The sequence below is a fragment of the Arachis hypogaea genome, chromosome 3 (assembly GCF_003086295.3).
Source record: "Arachis hypogaea cultivar Tifrunner chromosome 3, arahy.Tifrunner.gnm2.J5K5, whole genome shotgun sequence".
Lineage (NCBI taxonomy): Eukaryota > Viridiplantae > Streptophyta > Magnoliopsida > Fabales > Fabaceae > Arachis > Arachis hypogaea.
Genome location: NC_092038.1, coordinates 126,059,092 through 126,076,873, shown reverse-complemented (window position 1 = coordinate 126,076,873; position 17,782 = coordinate 126,059,092). Strand labels below are relative to the sequence as shown.

General features: G+C 27.5%; 2 protein-coding genes across 2 annotated transcripts; both read right to left on the bottom strand.

The window, feature by feature from the left end:
• Positions 1-875: 875 nt before the first annotated feature.
• On the bottom strand, positions 876-3,021 carry LOC112791352 (sulfite exporter TauE/SafE family protein 5). The gene is made up of 4 exons (XM_025834150.2): positions 2,059-3,021; positions 1,841-1,945; positions 1,564-1,710; positions 876-1,402 (listed from the first exon to the last, which is right to left on the bottom strand). Exons 1-4 carry the CDS (start codon positions 2,875-2,877, stop codon positions 1,094-1,096), a joined length of 1,380 nt encoding a protein of 459 aa, XP_025689935.1. The 5' UTR covers positions 2,878-3,021; the 3' UTR covers positions 876-1,093.
• An 11,799-nt stretch (positions 3,022-14,820) lies between these two features.
• On the bottom strand, positions 14,821-17,052 carry LOC112791351 (probably inactive leucine-rich repeat receptor-like protein kinase At5g48380). Its single transcript, XM_025834149.3, has 2 exons — positions 16,015-17,052; positions 14,821-15,804 (listed from the first exon to the last, which is right to left on the bottom strand). Exons 1-2 carry the CDS (start codon positions 16,933-16,935, stop codon positions 14,869-14,871), a joined length of 1,857 nt encoding a protein of 618 aa, XP_025689934.3. The 5' UTR covers positions 16,936-17,052; the 3' UTR covers positions 14,821-14,868.
• Positions 17,053-17,782: the final 730 nt, after the last annotated feature.

Here is a 17,782-nt window from a genome sequence, read left to right as displayed (position 1 = left end):
TTAAAATAAAACTTTCTTCCTATGAATTGTTCTTGAGGGAAAGCTCTAAATAGAACAACACAAATCCTTGGTCCTTTTCTTCTGCCTCTTTTTTTCTAAGAGGGATGAAACTTCGTTTTGAAGAAAATTCTGAATAAATAAAGGCCAAAAACAAGACAACAAAGGATGCTAGCAGTGGTAAGAGACAACAAAGCGATGGGGCCATTTTATATGGTCCACAGAATTCGAATATGTTTGTTTTCTTTAATGTTATTTAAGTCGAGTTCCGAGGATGGTGGAATACGACCACGAAAAATAGAAATCATGAACTTGTATACGGATGAGCAACAGAAATAAATGATGTCTGAAATATGCGGATGATAGGAAAATAAGAAATAAATAAATACTAAGGCATGAACTTGTATATGTTAATAGAGTTGAATTTGAGTAACTGTCAATTCTGTGAGTATTATTAGTAAAAGTATTTAATCTAAAGACATATTCCTTCCATTAAGATTAAGATTATTAACATGAATAACAATTTCTAGTCTTTTAACATTTTATAAAAATATGTATAAAGCCTGTTAAGACTTGTTAACATGAATAATCTATAAGAAATAGTTGAATGTTAGAATTTAAAAAGAAATATGACTATTAACTTTTTTTTCCAATTCATTACTAGAATTTATAGCCTACTTTTGAGTATCCCAACATAAAAAGATAATCTGAGATACTATATTCTGTTGTGAGCAACAGAACCGAGAAACGTAAATTTTTCTATTTCTTGAATTTACTCATCCCTTCTTTCTTAATTTTGTTTAGGTACTGTACTCTCTTTTCTTCAATAAGAATTTCTCTAACCAAATAATGACAAAGTTACATTCATGTGATTCATCTTCCGGGAAGCTGTTATATGTTATTGCACATGGATATTACATGTCAGAATATATTAGCAGTCAAGCCTATGCTACATATTAATTTCACTCTCATAAGCTTGGCTACATTATCTATCTTAGTAATTTGTTTCCGTGACTCTCAGTAGGTTCAAAATTGCACTCCATGTACCATGTATGTAATTAAAAAAAAAAAAAAACTAAGGTTATAAAACTGAAATTCAGCATGGATGTTTGAACCCCATGTATTTCCCTGACTTGTAGTCCTTCCAAATATCCATGGCTCCAAAGCTAGTCATGAGGACAATGCTGAGTGCCATCACTAAGCTAACAGAAAATACTATCAAGGATGGTCTTCCATATTTTTTGATTGCTCTATGCACCACTAATAACCCAAGGAGTGATGCAATGAAACATATTATGGCCAATGTTACTGCTGTCTCTATGTGTTCCATTCCCAACATTACATATTGCAATGCTGACATGGTAGATGAGAAGAACACCATGAATGAGCATGTTGCTGCTGTTACCTGCACAACCAATATAGTCTTTTACACATATATCTTATATTGTCATATCAGCAAAAATATCTGTCTATGTTATCTCAAAAGTTATACAGATACCAGCATATATTCGAAATTAAAACTCCGAATTCAGATTAATCATAATTAATGTCATAAGTGAGATTTACCTCAGGAGGTACTCCAACCTGAATGAGAAGTGGACTTATGAGCATTCCACCACCAATTCCAAATACACCACCCAGCATCCCTGCTAGTAGTGCCATCACTGGAAAAATCATCTTATTTGGTTGCCCACTTCTGCTTAGGCATGGACCCTGCATAATCAAATTTTAAGGGAAGTTGAGTAACTTAATTGAATAGAGAAGCTTCTATTCTAAATTCTAATCAATATTTCATGAATTCAATTAGTTAAGAACTAGTTTCCACTATGTGATGTTCACTAACTTCTTTTCTAAGCACAATCCAGGCAGTGAAACCTATAGCCAGAGGTACTTGAACTGATGAGAGGATCCAATATCCAACACCACATGCCTCCATTGGAATTATACTCTGCACAATTTCACAATTCAAAGTATGCCAATCAAATAAAGTATCTGATTAAATAAATCTGCTAGATCGAAATTGCCTATGGCTATAACAAAAAGAGTGAAAGAAAGTGTTACCTGTCCATATTTATTGCCACGAAGAAGATAGAGGAAGAAGAAACAGAACCAGACTAAAAGCAACACCCCCAATTTCAACCAAGGGATACCAAATTTTCTATTCTCTTCAGCAGCAAGAAGAGGCTCAAGACTCTTCAACCCTTCATCATTCTCTTGTTTGTTCTCCTGAACTAGCCTCTGGCCTTCTTCATCAGCAGCATTATCCCCATTCTCAACTCCCTCAAACCCTTTCTTCCTAATCTCTTCTGACTCGGCCTTCCAAAACAGTACCCCATTGATGCAAGTTTTTGAGGTAGACCAAGTGAGAAAGACGGCAAACAACAAAGTGATCAACCATTCTGGGAACACAAGGTTGCAGATAACTCCAATGCTCACTCCCAGCAACATACACGGTTCTGACAAGAGAGCTATATCATAATCAATCAATGATTTGCCACCAAATCTAGTACTAGTGGTGCAGAGGAGGTTGCAGAAAACGTTAGCAATGGAGCCTCCAGTGACCATGAAAGCAGAGAGAGACGAAGCTGTTTTGAGGTCTAAAGAAGCAACAATGGTGAGTATAGGTATAAAGAGGCCACCACCACCGATCCCACCAGCACTGGATATGGAAGAAGCCACGAAACACAAGAGTGATGCAAGAAGCATGTGGCCTGATAAAGGTACCTTGGCATGTTCTTGTGATCCATTATCATCATTGCTGTTTCTCCATTCAAGGATTTTCTCCACCGAGCTTGTTTGTGATTTTGCAGAGGAGGGGTTGATGGAGTTGAAGGCTACGATGAAGATGAGAAGGAAGCATGAAAGAGAAGCGTGGTTCATGATTGGAATCACTGGTGTGTGGTTTGTGTGTTGTGGGGTTTATATAGTGACACAATTAAAGGAAGAGGAAGCATATGATAAAGAGTATGAATAAATACAAGTGAGTAAAAACAAATAAACAATATTGGACCGAATCTCCATTCAATTCTTTTTTTTGCTGAGTAAAACTATATAAAGATCACACTGAAACACACCATCTCTCCTTTAAATTAGTTAAAACAAGATTTTGCTGTTAATGATAGTATATAGAATTAACTTTTAAAAATAAATTATTAATGTTAGCTAATCTTTTTATTATTTTTTTTATCTTTATCTTTTAGAAGATTTAGAATTTTTAATTTAAGTCAATGATAACAACAATGGATGGCCGATCATAAAGGGTAAAATTGTGATATTAAGAATGGTGTTGGAAAGAAGAAAAAAATATGAATTAAAATTGACTACCAAAAATTAATTTCTAATTAAAGTAAAAAACCGTGGAACTTTTATATTACTCGATTTGATTCCGCACATAAGTAGTGGTTTTAAATTCAATTGTCGTAGGAAATTAGGATTTGTTAAAAGTCGAAAAAGAAAATATCTTTTGCTTTCATATTAGATATTCCTTCTTTAATTTATTAAATAAAATAAATATGACAGAAGACTAGAAAGAAAGAGCATTTCTAATGTTAATTTTAATTTTAATTTTATTTTGGGTTTTATAAGATGATACATAAATATTTGTGGGATTATTTGTTATAAATAGTAATTTAAAATTAAAAGTAAAATTTATTTTTCTAATGTTTAGTTTTAAATTCTTAATTCAATTAAAATTTTATATTATTTTTAATTATTTTATCAACATAATTATACAAATAATAAAATGTTATGAATTCTTTATTAAAATAATATTGTATTTTTAAGATAATATTAATTTTATTTCATTAACTAATTGTAATATAGATTTTATTTTTAAATAAATTTATTTTTTAAAAATATTAAAAATCATACTTTAAAAATATTCTATTAAAGATGCTCTAAAAGATTAAAATATTTACTAACTAATTAATTGCACATTTATTTTTTAAATATTAATTAAAAGGATAGATTAATATTGTAGAATTAATTTAGATGAGTCAAATAGGCAGTAGTAATCTATTCGTATTTCGTCAGGCTCCAATAACTTGAGTTTTATTTGTTCAACCACTTTGAAACTAGAAATTTTCAACACAAATCTTTTTATTATTTTAAAATAATTTTAAATTAAACTTAATTCTTTAAAAAATCTAAATTATTAAAATAAATCAGTTTATAATTTACCAACGTTGAAAAATATATGGATTATCAAATGTCAACTATATGTTAATTATATTTTAAAGAATTTAATATATCTCGATTTTGGAATGACTAAGAAAAGTTACGGCTAAAAATTTTAAATATAAAATAGAAACTATGATAATAGAATATTTTATTTTCCAGAGTTTCAGCTTTGATTTTATTTGTTATTTTGCATAGTGACATGCGAGCTTTTCAATTATGTTTAGTTTTCTCCACTCATGCAACAATATATTGGAGGAAAACACTGGTTGAGATTAGGAGTGACAATGAATAAGGTGAGGTAGGATAAGATTTAAATTTAACTTTTAATATTATCTATAGATTGAGATTTTTATATAAATTTAATTTTATTTTATTTATAAGTTGAGAATATTCTAATTTTAGTTTTATTAGTTTTTAATTTGTGGGTACTCAATCTTATTCGTAGGTTATTAAAAAGATATAATATTATTATATAACTTGAAGATAATTTAAAATAGAATTAATTTTTATGTAAAAAATATTAAATTATTAATTAATGATTTTTTTAATAACTAAGTATCTTTTATATTTAATAAAAAATGTTTGGTCAATATTTAATTAAAAGAAAATAATACTAAAAACTTACTTTTTTTCCGATTAACAATACTATTTGATTAATAATATTAGTCAATCTTTTTAAAATTATTTTATTTATTTTAAATTATAAATCTAAAATTTTAAATCTTTAAAAAAGTAAAAAAATTTAAATAAAAAAAGATAACTAATATTAACTCACCAATTCACCAAACATTTGGTCTCTCTATTTTTTTCTGTTAAATTAAATGAACGGGTGAATAGGTTAGAGTTAAACTAAATGCATACACTTTTTATGTCATATTTTAGGTTAGAATCTATGATACTTGACTGTGTATGATATGCATGAATATAAATAATGATGACTATACAGTAATTTTATTTTTTTAAGATGATTAAGGACTGCTGACAAATGACAATTTGATTAAGATTGAGTGAAGATTAGGTTCAAGCTTTCACCTTTGGTAATTACTATATATCCTTGCCAGACTTTTCTAGATATTACATAATTTTGAAAAAGGAATCTATCGACATAGGATGGGTCGGCATCAATCCAATGAACATGAACACACATATGCCAAGATTCCAAGGTCTTGGTCTCCGTAAATTTGAAGGGTATTATATTAGATAATTGCTTGGTGTTTATAAATATTTGCCAAATTTTTTAAAAGAATTAAAAATTAATATTTAATTTTAAAAATATAAAAATAAAAATTATTAAATATTCAAAACTTACTATATTAAATAAATTAAACAAAAATTAAGCACCATATTATAAGCATCATAGAATTTATCATTATATTATTTATTACAGAAACTAATTAATAATAGAATAATAGATTGTGAAACTTAATTAGTGAATGTATAAGAAAAAGTTTAGGGATCAGTAATTTTTATGTTTTGTGGTAAGTACTTAATCATAAAATAAAAATGAGTGATCTTCTATCATTAAATGTAATCTCACACTATTAAAAATATTATTAATAACTAATTAATGATTATAAAATACAAAAATTACTGCTCTAATACTCTTCAATGTATAATTGTGCTAAAATTTGGGCAAAGACATAATAGAGAATAACATCTCTTTGATAATCTAGAAGAAAGAATTGGTAAAAGCTCTTTCAGCCTAGATCTCTTCATCAGTTCATCATTTGCTTAGGGGTTGGTGGCATCATTATTATGTGCGTGAGATTAATAATTTTAACTAATTTTCTTTTTGTTATCAAATATTTTTGCATGGATAATTATAAGAATCTCATGAATATATATGTCGTGATTTGCATGCAAATCCAGTTTGTACAAAACAAGGTCAATGTTAATATTGATGCTTGAATGACGTCGGGTTATGTTATAGTGGATGGAGAAAAGTTTTCCAAATAAGTCTTTATTTGTTTTTAAAATAAATTATGGATATTAATTATTTAATTATTAGATAAATAATTTGATATATTTAATTAAATTATTTAATATAAAATATATTTGATATCTTTTATATGCATAACACCATATAGCGTGCGTCTATTTAGTAAATGTGTCTACCTAAGATATAAACACATTGATATATATTTGTTGTTTGATTAGTGAGACAAAATTTTGATAGCTACAAAAAAACGTAAAGGTACATAAAGACATAAAAGTTATGTATAACATTGAGGGGGTGAAATACAATATTTTTAACATTTTTTTAATTATATCTCTATTTTAAATTTATAAACCCAAAACTATCATTTAATATTTTAATAAGATTGTGATTTATGTGTTTTATCTTGTATTTATATATCAAACAAATTTAAAAATATATATCTTATTATTTTTATGTCTTTTTACCTCTATGTGAAGGGATGCACAAAACAAACGTAGCCATACTTAATGGCAGGTAAAGCAACTTATAAAGCCAAATGAGTTGTTGATTATATTGTGTTGATCTTCAACTATATACAAATAAAAATAATACAACCTCATTAATTTCTTATTGACCATTGATCTTTTAATACATAGGAGCACTCAAATAAAGACGTCTAAAACGTCTTTTTTTAAAGATATTTTTCAGTAATTAAAATTTAACATATATAATCGGTTAAATTATATTATTTTTATCAAAATTAAGCTAAACAAATTAATTTAACCGAAAAAATGGCAAATCAAATCTTGAACTGATTTAAATTAATATTATTTTTTAATAAAAAATGACTACAATACCTTTATTATAAAGAATGATTAAAATACTCTTATTATATATATATATATATATATATATATATATATATATATATATATTAAAAATTATAAATCCTAACCCTACAATAGAAAAATAAAAGACTAAAATGTAGGATTTTTAAAATTAATATGTATAATAGAATATTTTAGTCATTTTTTATAATAGGATATTGTAGTCATTTTCTATAAAAAATAATATTAATTTAGATCAATTCAAAATTTAATTTACTATTTTTCGGTCAGATCAATTTATTTAGCCTAATTTTAACAAAATAATACGATTTAATCAATTATATATGTTAAATTTTAATTATTAAAAACTATTAGCACCTGAGTCATACATGAGACAAAAACAATATATATTTAAGAGTAGTAGGCAACTTGCTGGAGATTTCATTTCAGTACCACGCGGCGGCTGAGTGGCACTTCTAGTCTAGTGCTAATTCATGGTTCAAAGGCTAAAATGATTATGTTTATGGTTATCGGTGCCAAGAACAGGAAATAAACGAACTCTCCATCATTCTGCTTTATTGCTTTTAATTAGTAATCACTTTCTATCTATTTCCTTCTCTAATTTCCAGTTGCACAAACACCCCTTTCTATCAACATGATTTTGCCAATCACATGATCGATCTTATCTGTACTTATTCATATTTCAAGACTCATATGTGACCTAATTATCTCACATCCATGCATTATTTATGATAAAAACTTTCTCTTGAACTTTTTTGAATACCACAATCATCATTTCTCTTTTTCTTTTTCCAAATATGCCAAAAGTAGGGATAAGTCATTGTACTAATTAAAGTTGTGTTTTACTCCTATACCTGTGCCTTGGTTAGTGGTTACATTCTTCAATGATTTTGAATACTTTTCATTAGTTAAAAGAAAATAATTTTTTAATGTTGAAGAAGATACTCAATTATGTAAATACATGAAGTGAATTTCGGTTTTGCTTCCAAGGGAATTTTGGTTCTGAAGAAGTTACAGGTTGGAGATGTGTGTCTTTTGGTGCATATCAAGTGACAAGAAACACTTTAGGCCTTTAGGGGGAAGGGGTTATTCAACTTTATTTCATATATAATTAAACAGTGATTAGTGGTAGAGTGACAGGGCAATGCAAGTGGCCATGAATTTCCAAGCCCAAATCAAATCACTGTGATAATGTGTCTAGTTTTGTTAGTCAATAATGCAAGATTTTCAGTGGTAGTGAGTTGGTGACTGCCACAACATACAACCACTTAATTAGAAGGATTTGGACTACCACCTACTGATTTTATTATTAGAACATGTGACTGAAGTCTGAACCCTTCATTGACACCAAAAAGGAACAACCTTTGGCACTTAATGGCAGAGAACTCAGATAATGCATTAATGTACTATATACAGTAGTACCATGTTACATATATATAGATATATGGAAGAGTTTCTGGTATGCCATTCACTTTATTGGAATTTCAAACTTCCAAGTACGGACCAGTAGCAGGTTGAAATTTTGTTTTTTGTACCGGGCTAAATTACTAAAATGTACGTCCTATGGGTGTTAAAAAGACAAAAATAGACAGCCTATAGTATATATATTTTTTTGGTGCATTTGTTACCGGCTTATTGCTATACACCCAAAATAATAATAATAATAATAATAATAATAATAATAATAATAATAATAATAATAATAACAACTTTTTTTCAATTTTTCCCTAAAACTTCAACTGCCCCAATCTATTCGTTGCGGTATGTTCAACACTAGTAGAAGATTTAAAGTAATTAAGAAAGCCAAAATTATTTATTTATTTTAAATATTAGAATTTTAATTTTTTTTTAGAGAAAATATTCTTAAGTATTTAAAAATGTGTAATTTTATAATTTTTAAATGATATGAATATTAATTAATTTATAAATATGTTTTAAGATAAATAAAATCAATATTAGTATTGGTCTGAATTGGTTTATTTGAGTAAAAACAGTATATATTATAAAAAATAAAATACTTTTATTAAATTTTAAATATATTTGGATATATCTTAAAAAATATATTTTTATTAAAAAATAAATTATTTGATTTTTCAAAAGCCAACCATACTTTGCTTTTAGAAAAAATAGAAGCAAAAGACATTTTTAATATTTTTATTTTTTTTAAAGTCTATTCAAATATAAAATAGTTTTATTTATTAAAAAATAAAAAATAAATATTTTTAAGAAATCAATTCAAACTGACTCTTAATGTGTTTAATATAAAAATAAAATATTTACAAATTATGTATATTTCCTAAAACTTAATGCTTTAATTATATCTTTAAATTATATATCTTAATTTTCTAAATAAATAACTATGTAATATTATAAATATGTATAGATAGATGTATATCTTAATTCATGTGTTTAGATTACTTTTTAATTTTTACATATAGTGTACAAAAGAATTTTACACAATCATCTAAATGTATGAATTTAATTGGATGATCATATAAAATTATATTATCAGTATATTAAAATAATTTATTAGGAGTATAAATAGAGTAGGATATACTATACCATAAACCCACACGATTTAATTTTTTAATTATTATTCTAATACGTTATAATGACCGCAACAGAATACATAAGTTATATAACTAATTATTTACCTATTCTGCAGAAAATAATAAATTGAGAATAATATAGTAAATTCGTTTTTAAAATTTTTTGATCGAAAAATTTAATTTTCAACAAATTTTAATTATTAAATCAGTTACTAAATTTATTGCATAAATTAATTTTCATCTTAAATTCTGTAACAAATAGACAAATTAACTTTCATTATTATTTAGAAAAATGTTACAAAATTATCAAAATTTATTATTTTTTATCATTATTTAACTATTGGCTCAATTATTTTAGTTTAATCTTTTTAATCTAATAATCTAAAAACATATTTTATTTTTAGATATTAATGACTAAATGATGACAAAAAATATTAAATTCTGATAGCCTTTTAGTATTTTTTTATTAAATAATAAAAATTTGAATATATATATATATATATAGAATAAATAATTTAATATAAAAATTAATTTCTTTTAACAAAATAAAAGTTTAAACAGTGATTTGATAATTAAAATTATTAGAAAACTAAAATAATGTTTCATAAAAATTTTCTTAAATATCGATCCAGTCATAAATTAATTAACACTAATTTACTATGATTAAGATTAGTAATTTTGTTCAATCTAAGGTAGGGTATGCCTAAAATAAGCACAATACTTATATGTTTATTAGATGTGCCATATTTATATAGACCATTAGATTTTATTAGATGAAACTCAAAGGCTAATATAAAAGAAGAGTATTGATGGACTCTAATAAATACAGAATATCTTAGTACATAAAGAAATACTTTAAATGGCGATACTTTAATACACAATACTTTAAATGGCAATTAAATCTTTTATTCTTAAATAATTAAATATAAAATATATAAATAGAAAATACATGAATATTTTTTATTCATTAAGATTAATTGTTATATAATTTTTTTATAATATTAAAAAATTATATTAAAATAATATTTTAAACTGTAACATAAAAATATAAAATAATTAAAATTTGAGTAAAGTATTGTTTTTGTCCCCAACGTTTGGGGTAAGTCCCAAAGTTGTCCCTAACATTTCAATCGTCCTATTTAAGTCCCTAACATTTCAAAATTGACTTAATGTTGTCCTGCCGTTAGGGATCCATTAACAGAATTGACGGCGGAACAAAATTGAGACGATTTTGAAACGTTGGGGACTTAAATAGGATGAAAACGTTAGGGATGAAAACGTTAGGGACAAAAACGATATACAAAAATAAATTTTAATTTAATTTTATCTTTCAATAATATTAATTTTTTACTGTATATAGTATTCAATTATTTTATAATTACATCTAAATAAATTACATTTAATCACATTACTTTTATTTTAAATCATTTTTTTATAATTTTAAAGAATTTTGATACATTAAAGACAAAAGGTATAATTTATATTTTATTATATATATATATATTATTTTTTTCTTTTCTGCAAGTTTATATACTAGTCATTCTACAAAAATTTCATGATAACTAAAAATCTTTAAGAGTAAAATTATAAAAAAAATTAATTTATTTAAAATGAAAGTAATATGATTAAGTATAATTTACTTAGATGTGATTAAAAAAATAATTGAATACTATGTATAGTAAAAAATTGATATTATTAAAGGATAAAATTAAAATTTATTTCTATGTATCATTTTTGTCCCCAACGTTTTCGTCATATTTAAGTCCCTATCGTTTCAAAAATGTCTCAATTTTGTCCCGCTGTCAATTCTGTTAACGGATCCCTAACGGCAGGACAACATTGAGTCAGTTTTAAAACGTTAGGAACTTAAATAGGACGATTGAAACGTTAGGGATAAAAACGATACTTTACTCTTAAAAAGTTATTTTATATTACTTGACAAATAATTAGATTGTTATATTCAAAATTTATTAACTAATTACTTTTGTTAAAAATATTATTATATAATTGTTCATACCCTAACCCAATGTCCAGGCCCAGACCCAAACACCTTAAGAAGGCCCCATCAGTAAGGTTGGCCTTCCCCCACAACTGACATCCGCATAGGAGGTTGGTTCCAACGCTAGGAAGTCGGTAAAGAGTGTTAACTGGCAGATAACACTCATTCAAATAAGTAACTGCCTCTAAAATCTTTTAACCCACTCCCCAAGTCAAATCTCAACCTCCCTAAGATAAAGGGACGGTTATCCTCCTTAAAAGGTGGAACCATTCCAACGGTAGCTATGGGTTTACCATTATAAGTACACTGACAATCCTCAGGTAATTAGAAGTCCCATACTCTTAAACTTGCTTAGACCCTTGCTGACTTAGGCATCGGAGTATCTTTCCAGGTATCACCCCCGTTCCCTTGCACATACATAAGTCGGACGAGGACTCTTGACCGGGAGTCGGATCAAAAGCCTCCTCATTCACCCGATTGGGCCAACCTTGTGAGTCTAGCCCATCAATCTCCGGTTACCCAACGTAACAATAATATATTTTTTTATCAAAATATTTTAAAAAATAATTTATTTAAAATATTATATATAAGTATATAACACATCGAGATATTAACTTTTTTATTTTTTTTAAATTAAAAAAAGCATAATAAGTATTAAAATTATATACAAGTCGGACTATTGCAGAAATATAATCACATAAATGCAAGGTGAATCACCCTAATCACATCTCTATGTAAATTAAATGAGTCAGACTAGATTTAGCTTTCTATATAAATCAAAACAGTCTGGTTCAATTTATACATATTTGCATGTTATCCTAGTAAATCTAATCAGGTTGTTTCGATTTATGCATGCGTGCATGCTATCCTAGTAAATCTAAACATAGTGATTAGATTTACACATGCATAAATCAAAACAGGGTAATTAGATTTATATAGAGAGCTAAATCTAGTCTAGGTCATTCGATTTACTTAGAGAAGTGATTGGGGAGATTCATATAACATTTTTTAATAACCATATTTTTTTATTCATTTGATAATTTAAATAATTATCAATAACTTTATACTATTCACATACGGTTTCTACCTTCTTCGATTCTCCATATTTATAGTTGCACTAAATTTTCGTATCATTTTTTTTGTTTTAGTTAAGTTTAAAATTTTAAACATTATTTTAGATTAGTAACAAACACGAACAAAAAATTATTAATTTCTAAAAAAATCGATGTAATTTAAAATTATTCATTTGAAATTAACACATTATTTTTATAAAAACCAACACATTTAAATTAGTATTCAAGCAAAAAAATTAGTATTAAAAAAGAATAAAAAATTAAAAATTTTAATAAATTTTATTTGAACATATATAATTAAAAATTTAAATGTGTTGGTTTATATAAATATAATGAGTTGGTGGTTTTAAATGGACAATTTTAATTCACTAATTTTACATAAATTCATATATTTTTTTAAAAATTAGTAATTTTTTTACGTGTACACTAATAATTTAAAATTGATGTTTATCTCTATTGTAATTTGAAACCATTTATTTTGAATTGTTCAGTACAAATAAACATGAAAAAGTTATTAATGGGATCAAATATTATTTTCTCCAAGAGAACCTTATTTAGTTTATTTAATGGGATAAAATATTATTTTGGTTCTCAATGTTTTGGCCAAATCCTAATTTGGTCCTTAACGTTTCAAACGTCATACTTCAATAAAAAAATTTAAATCTCCTATTTCAATCCCAAAAAATATTTAAGCAGGTTTAATGTTGTCCTACCATTAAATTTGACACAAGCAATTCGCATATTGAATAGCCAATAACATTCGATTTCAGTATATAAGTAATATCGATCCACCAACTGTCACTAATATAAAAAATTTTTCTTTTAATTTTGAAGCGTTCATAATTGATTATTAAGATTTAAATTTTGTACCAAAAAAATGAGAAAAATGTTATAAAAAGATTTTGACTATATATATTTTTTTAATATATAGAAGAAGATATGACTTAATTAGTAATATTATTAACGTCTATATCAGTCATTTTATTAACTATTAGTATTAAATTTAATAGTAAGACTATATTAAATTTGTTTAAAATTTTTTGGAATGAAAATAGTATTTAAAATGTTAAAGACTAAATTAAAATTTGTTCCAAATATAAAAAACCAAAAATACTACTTTATAAAGAAAAGAGAGTGTGGCACTTTTTTTTACTATACTATATTAATACTAAATAGATGTATAAGACTTAGTTCCATTTGTTATCTGTGGGTCGGATTTCTCAGCCTAAATAATAAACTAAAAAAAATAAAAAAAGACTGTAAATTTAACAATTATGGTTTCAGAGTTTGTAATCTCATAAAATAATGCTAGCCAAAAATTATACAAAAATGATGCACTTAAAAATTATTCATTATCCTTAAATTAATATAAGAAAAATCATGTACAAAAAGGTCTATTAACTATTCAATAAAAAAATCAGCCAAACCAAAACAAAAGGTCATGACAAAAAAAAAATCGAAAACATAAGGTAAGCCATCCAAAAATCCAATGACTAAGCCATCAAGCCACGCCACCAACAAGAGAAGCTTGTGTCAAGAGGCAGCAGGATGTAATTTCCATAAATCATACCTCGTGGAACGCAAAATTTGATACACACTTCACAATGCTTTCCATTATAACACATGTTAAATAAAAAATCACAACCCTTTGTTTAATTAATTATTAAATCCAATGGACACTTTACATGGACCATGAGAGTTCAAAAAAAGTGCTCTGGACCATTTAAAAACTTTCCTATATATATATATATGCACTCTAGATATCTACTGATTATTAAGTGATCTTAATTTAATGAAGCCAAATAATTAATATAATTATATAAATTCTCCCCTGCTAGGTCTTAACTAATAACTGATCAGCTTATATAATTATATATATATATATATATATATATATATATATATAATTGAGTAAAAACTCGACTGAATTTGTTTTTATATATTGATAATTGAAAATGTCAAATCATTTAAACACTTTTAACTATCAACTTCGCATGACATAAGCACTGTCCACCAACGAAAGGGTTGCTGTAGTAATCAGGAGACAAGACAAGAGTTTGTTCATCGAATCCATTCGTAGAAGAGATTATAATCATCAGGAAAATCAGAAAACCCATTTGATTGTGTGCATGGAATTCTTGCATAGTTCAAAATTAGAATTCACAATATGTTGATCACTACAATAGGATACATCATCATATGTGTAACTTCATTTTCATTCACATCCAGCAAAGTTTATTAAATATATATATATATATATATATATATATATGCATTCATAATTAACCTTATACATACTAATTTCTTATAACTCAACAATTTCACCACTATTCGTAGTAGCAGAAACAATTTCTAATTCCCTAGCAAGCATGTTAGAATGATCAATAAACTCATGATTCTCTTCCCATACATTGGTCATGCTGTTGTAAACTTGAAGCATTGTTGGCCTGTCATCTGGAAAAGGCTGAATACACTCACAAGCAACTTTGACAAGAGTAAACACTTCATTTTCAAATCCTTTCCCAATAAGAGACTTGTCAATTGCATCATAAATAGTTGAAGGGTCACCAGATAAGTCAGCATTGTTAGATAAACACACCAATTCCTTCAATGTTTTTCCGGTGACCAGTTCAAGAAGCACACTACCAAGATCAAAAACATCCTTCTTGCCATCCTCTACATAAAATGTCATGCCTAGATCATCATGTTTGTTGGGGTTCATAAACTTAGCCTCTCCAAAATTTGATAGTTTTGGTTCAAAACTCTCATCAAGCAAGACACACTCAGAAGATACATTAAGATGGACAACATGCCAATTGCAAGTGTGATGAAGCCAAGATAAGGCTCTAGCCATACCAAGTGCAATCTTGATCCTCTGTGACCATGTCAATATCACAGCCTCAGATTCCAGAGGATGCAACCATTTGGAAAGTCTTCCATTTGATGTATATTGGTACACCAGAATCCTTTCCTTATTATCCACACAGAATCCAAGCAGAGGAACTATGTTTCTGTGTTGAAGCTTCCCAAGAATCCTTATCTCTAAAAGAACTTGTCTCTCAAACAGTTGAGAATCGGATAGCCTCTTAACGGCAAGGTGCCAACCATTAGCTAGAACTCCCTCATACATTATTCCCATTTTGCCCACCCCTATGGCGTTGTCAATAGAAAAGCTTTCGGTAGCATCATTGAGTTCTTCTAAGTTCATAGTGGATGTCAATCTTTCCACTAGTAGCGCTATCTGTAGATTCAACTCAAAACAGTCATGATTTTTGTATGAAAAGTGACGAAGACTAAGTTCCATTCATTTCTTTGGATACTATAAAACAGGACAAGGCAGAACCGAACACATTTATTATGGCAACCCATTACATATACATTCCATATTCTTATATTTCTTTCCTTCTAAAAACATGGCAGGATGAGACAAAGGGGGTGGTTGAGGGAGTACCTGTTGGGTTCCATTGTGTTGCAAGTGCAGAGGTAGCAGTTGGCGTATGTGATAAACAAGCGGTCGCATCTTCCACCTTACGAGGGAACAAACATATTTCAATGTATCTAATTTGGCGGGCTTCATGTGTTTCCTAGTCCTAGAAGAAGCACGGAAGCACATGGTGCGCACAACAACACAAACGATGAAGAATAAAACAAAAGCAAGAAGGAGGGCAACCTTAAATGTTAGGTGCAGGTGCAGGTGGAGGTGCTTGTGAGAGGAGCACGGTAACAAAGAAGGCCCTCCACAAAGCCCTCTATTATTACCATAGCTAACACTTCGACCACTTGGGAAGTTAGGTACTGGTCCTGACAACTCATTATTGGTCAAAGACAGTGTCTTAAGCCTTCCGAGACTCGCAAATTCTGGTGGGATTCCACCACTGAGCTTGTTGTGATCAAGCTTGAGAGTATTCAGGTAAGTGCAGTTAGCCAAAGATGGTGGAATCTCTCCGCCGAACATGTTACTTGAGAGATCAAGGGTGGTAGCATAAGTGAGGATTGTTGATATATCAGAAGGGATGGGTCCCGATAAGCGGTTTATAGAAAGGTCCAAGCCAGTCAAAGATGAACAATTCCGAATGCCCCGCGGGAACTCCCCCTTGAGACCCATGTTCGATAGTTTCAGATTAAGCACTCTGTTTTCATCGGGATGCCAGCACTCAACGCCACTAAGTTTACATATGAAACCTTCGGTGTTGTTGCTGAAGTCCCAGGATTGTAAGTAGTTATATGGATCTTCCAACGATTCTTTCACGGATTTCAAACAGAATATATCTGTTTCAGTACCATGGCCTGGTGTGAAAACGGTGCTGAGCAAGAAACACAACAGGAGAATAATACCCATTCTTTGTATTGATATCTTTGTGACTCTCTCCATATAATGGAATGTAGGATTAATTGATGAGAATGTTGTTCACAAGGGAACTCACATGAAGTTTCCTACCTCATTGCTTGGACTTGGAGCCAAAAAGAAAAATACAAATATTAAAGACTTCTATCTGGTTGACTCTTGAGTCTTGACCAAGATACACATGATATTCCATCCTAGCAAGGGAAGTAGGGAGCTATGTTTCTCTCATTGTATCTTCCAATAATCCTTCTTTCTAGCTCCACCTGTCTCATCAGCAGCCCACTTAACTTACACAAAAATTTTAAAAATATTCCTAAATTTTAGTTATTAAGAATATATTTTATGCAAATCAAAAATTTTTCGAACAAAATTAAAACAAAATAAAATTTATGAATATTTTTAAAATTTTTGTCAAATTTCGAAGATAAAATATATACTTTATTCAATATAAAAAATAATGCTACTATACAATCAACAAAATTTATTATTATTTATCTATTAAATTTTATATCTTAATATTTAAATTGTAAATTCTAATAATATAAAAATAAAGTGTTAGTTTAAAGTTTGATTAATATTAATAAATAAATATAAATTTTGTATTATAAGTTTGTTTCGGTATTATTAAATTGTTAGAAAAAAAATTTCAATAAAAATTCTTTTTTTATTTTTTTAATGTATTTTACAAAATTTTAGTACTAAAAGTAAAAAGACTTAAAAAGATCTTTTTTTTAAATTATAATTTATATTTTTTTAAAAATTTTTTACTTGAAAGAAAAATATGTTTAACATAATAAATAAATAAATAAAATATTTTTATATTATTGTATCTAAATATAATTGTTAAATAAAATAATATTTTTATATGAGATAT

Coding starts and splice junctions, on each gene's coding strand:
- LOC112791351 (XM_025834149.3), bottom strand. CDS start 16,935: ATGGAGAGAGTCACAAAGATATCAATACAAAGAATGGGTATTATTCTC. Junction 15,805..16,014: donor AACACAATGGAACCCAACAG/GTACTCCCTCAA, acceptor TTGAATCTACAG/ATAGCGCTACTAGTGGAAAG.
- LOC112791352 (XM_025834150.2), bottom strand. CDS start 2,877: ATGAACCACGCTTCTCTTTCATGCTTCCTTCTCATCTTCATCGTAGCC. Junction 1,946..2,058: donor GTGGCAATAAATATGGACAG/GTAACACTTTCT, acceptor GAAATTGTGCAG/AGTATAATTCCAATGGAGGC. Junction 1,711..1,840: donor GGATTGTGCTTAGAAAAGAA/GTTAGTGAACAT, acceptor TTGATTATGCAG/GGTCCATGCCTAAGCAGAAG.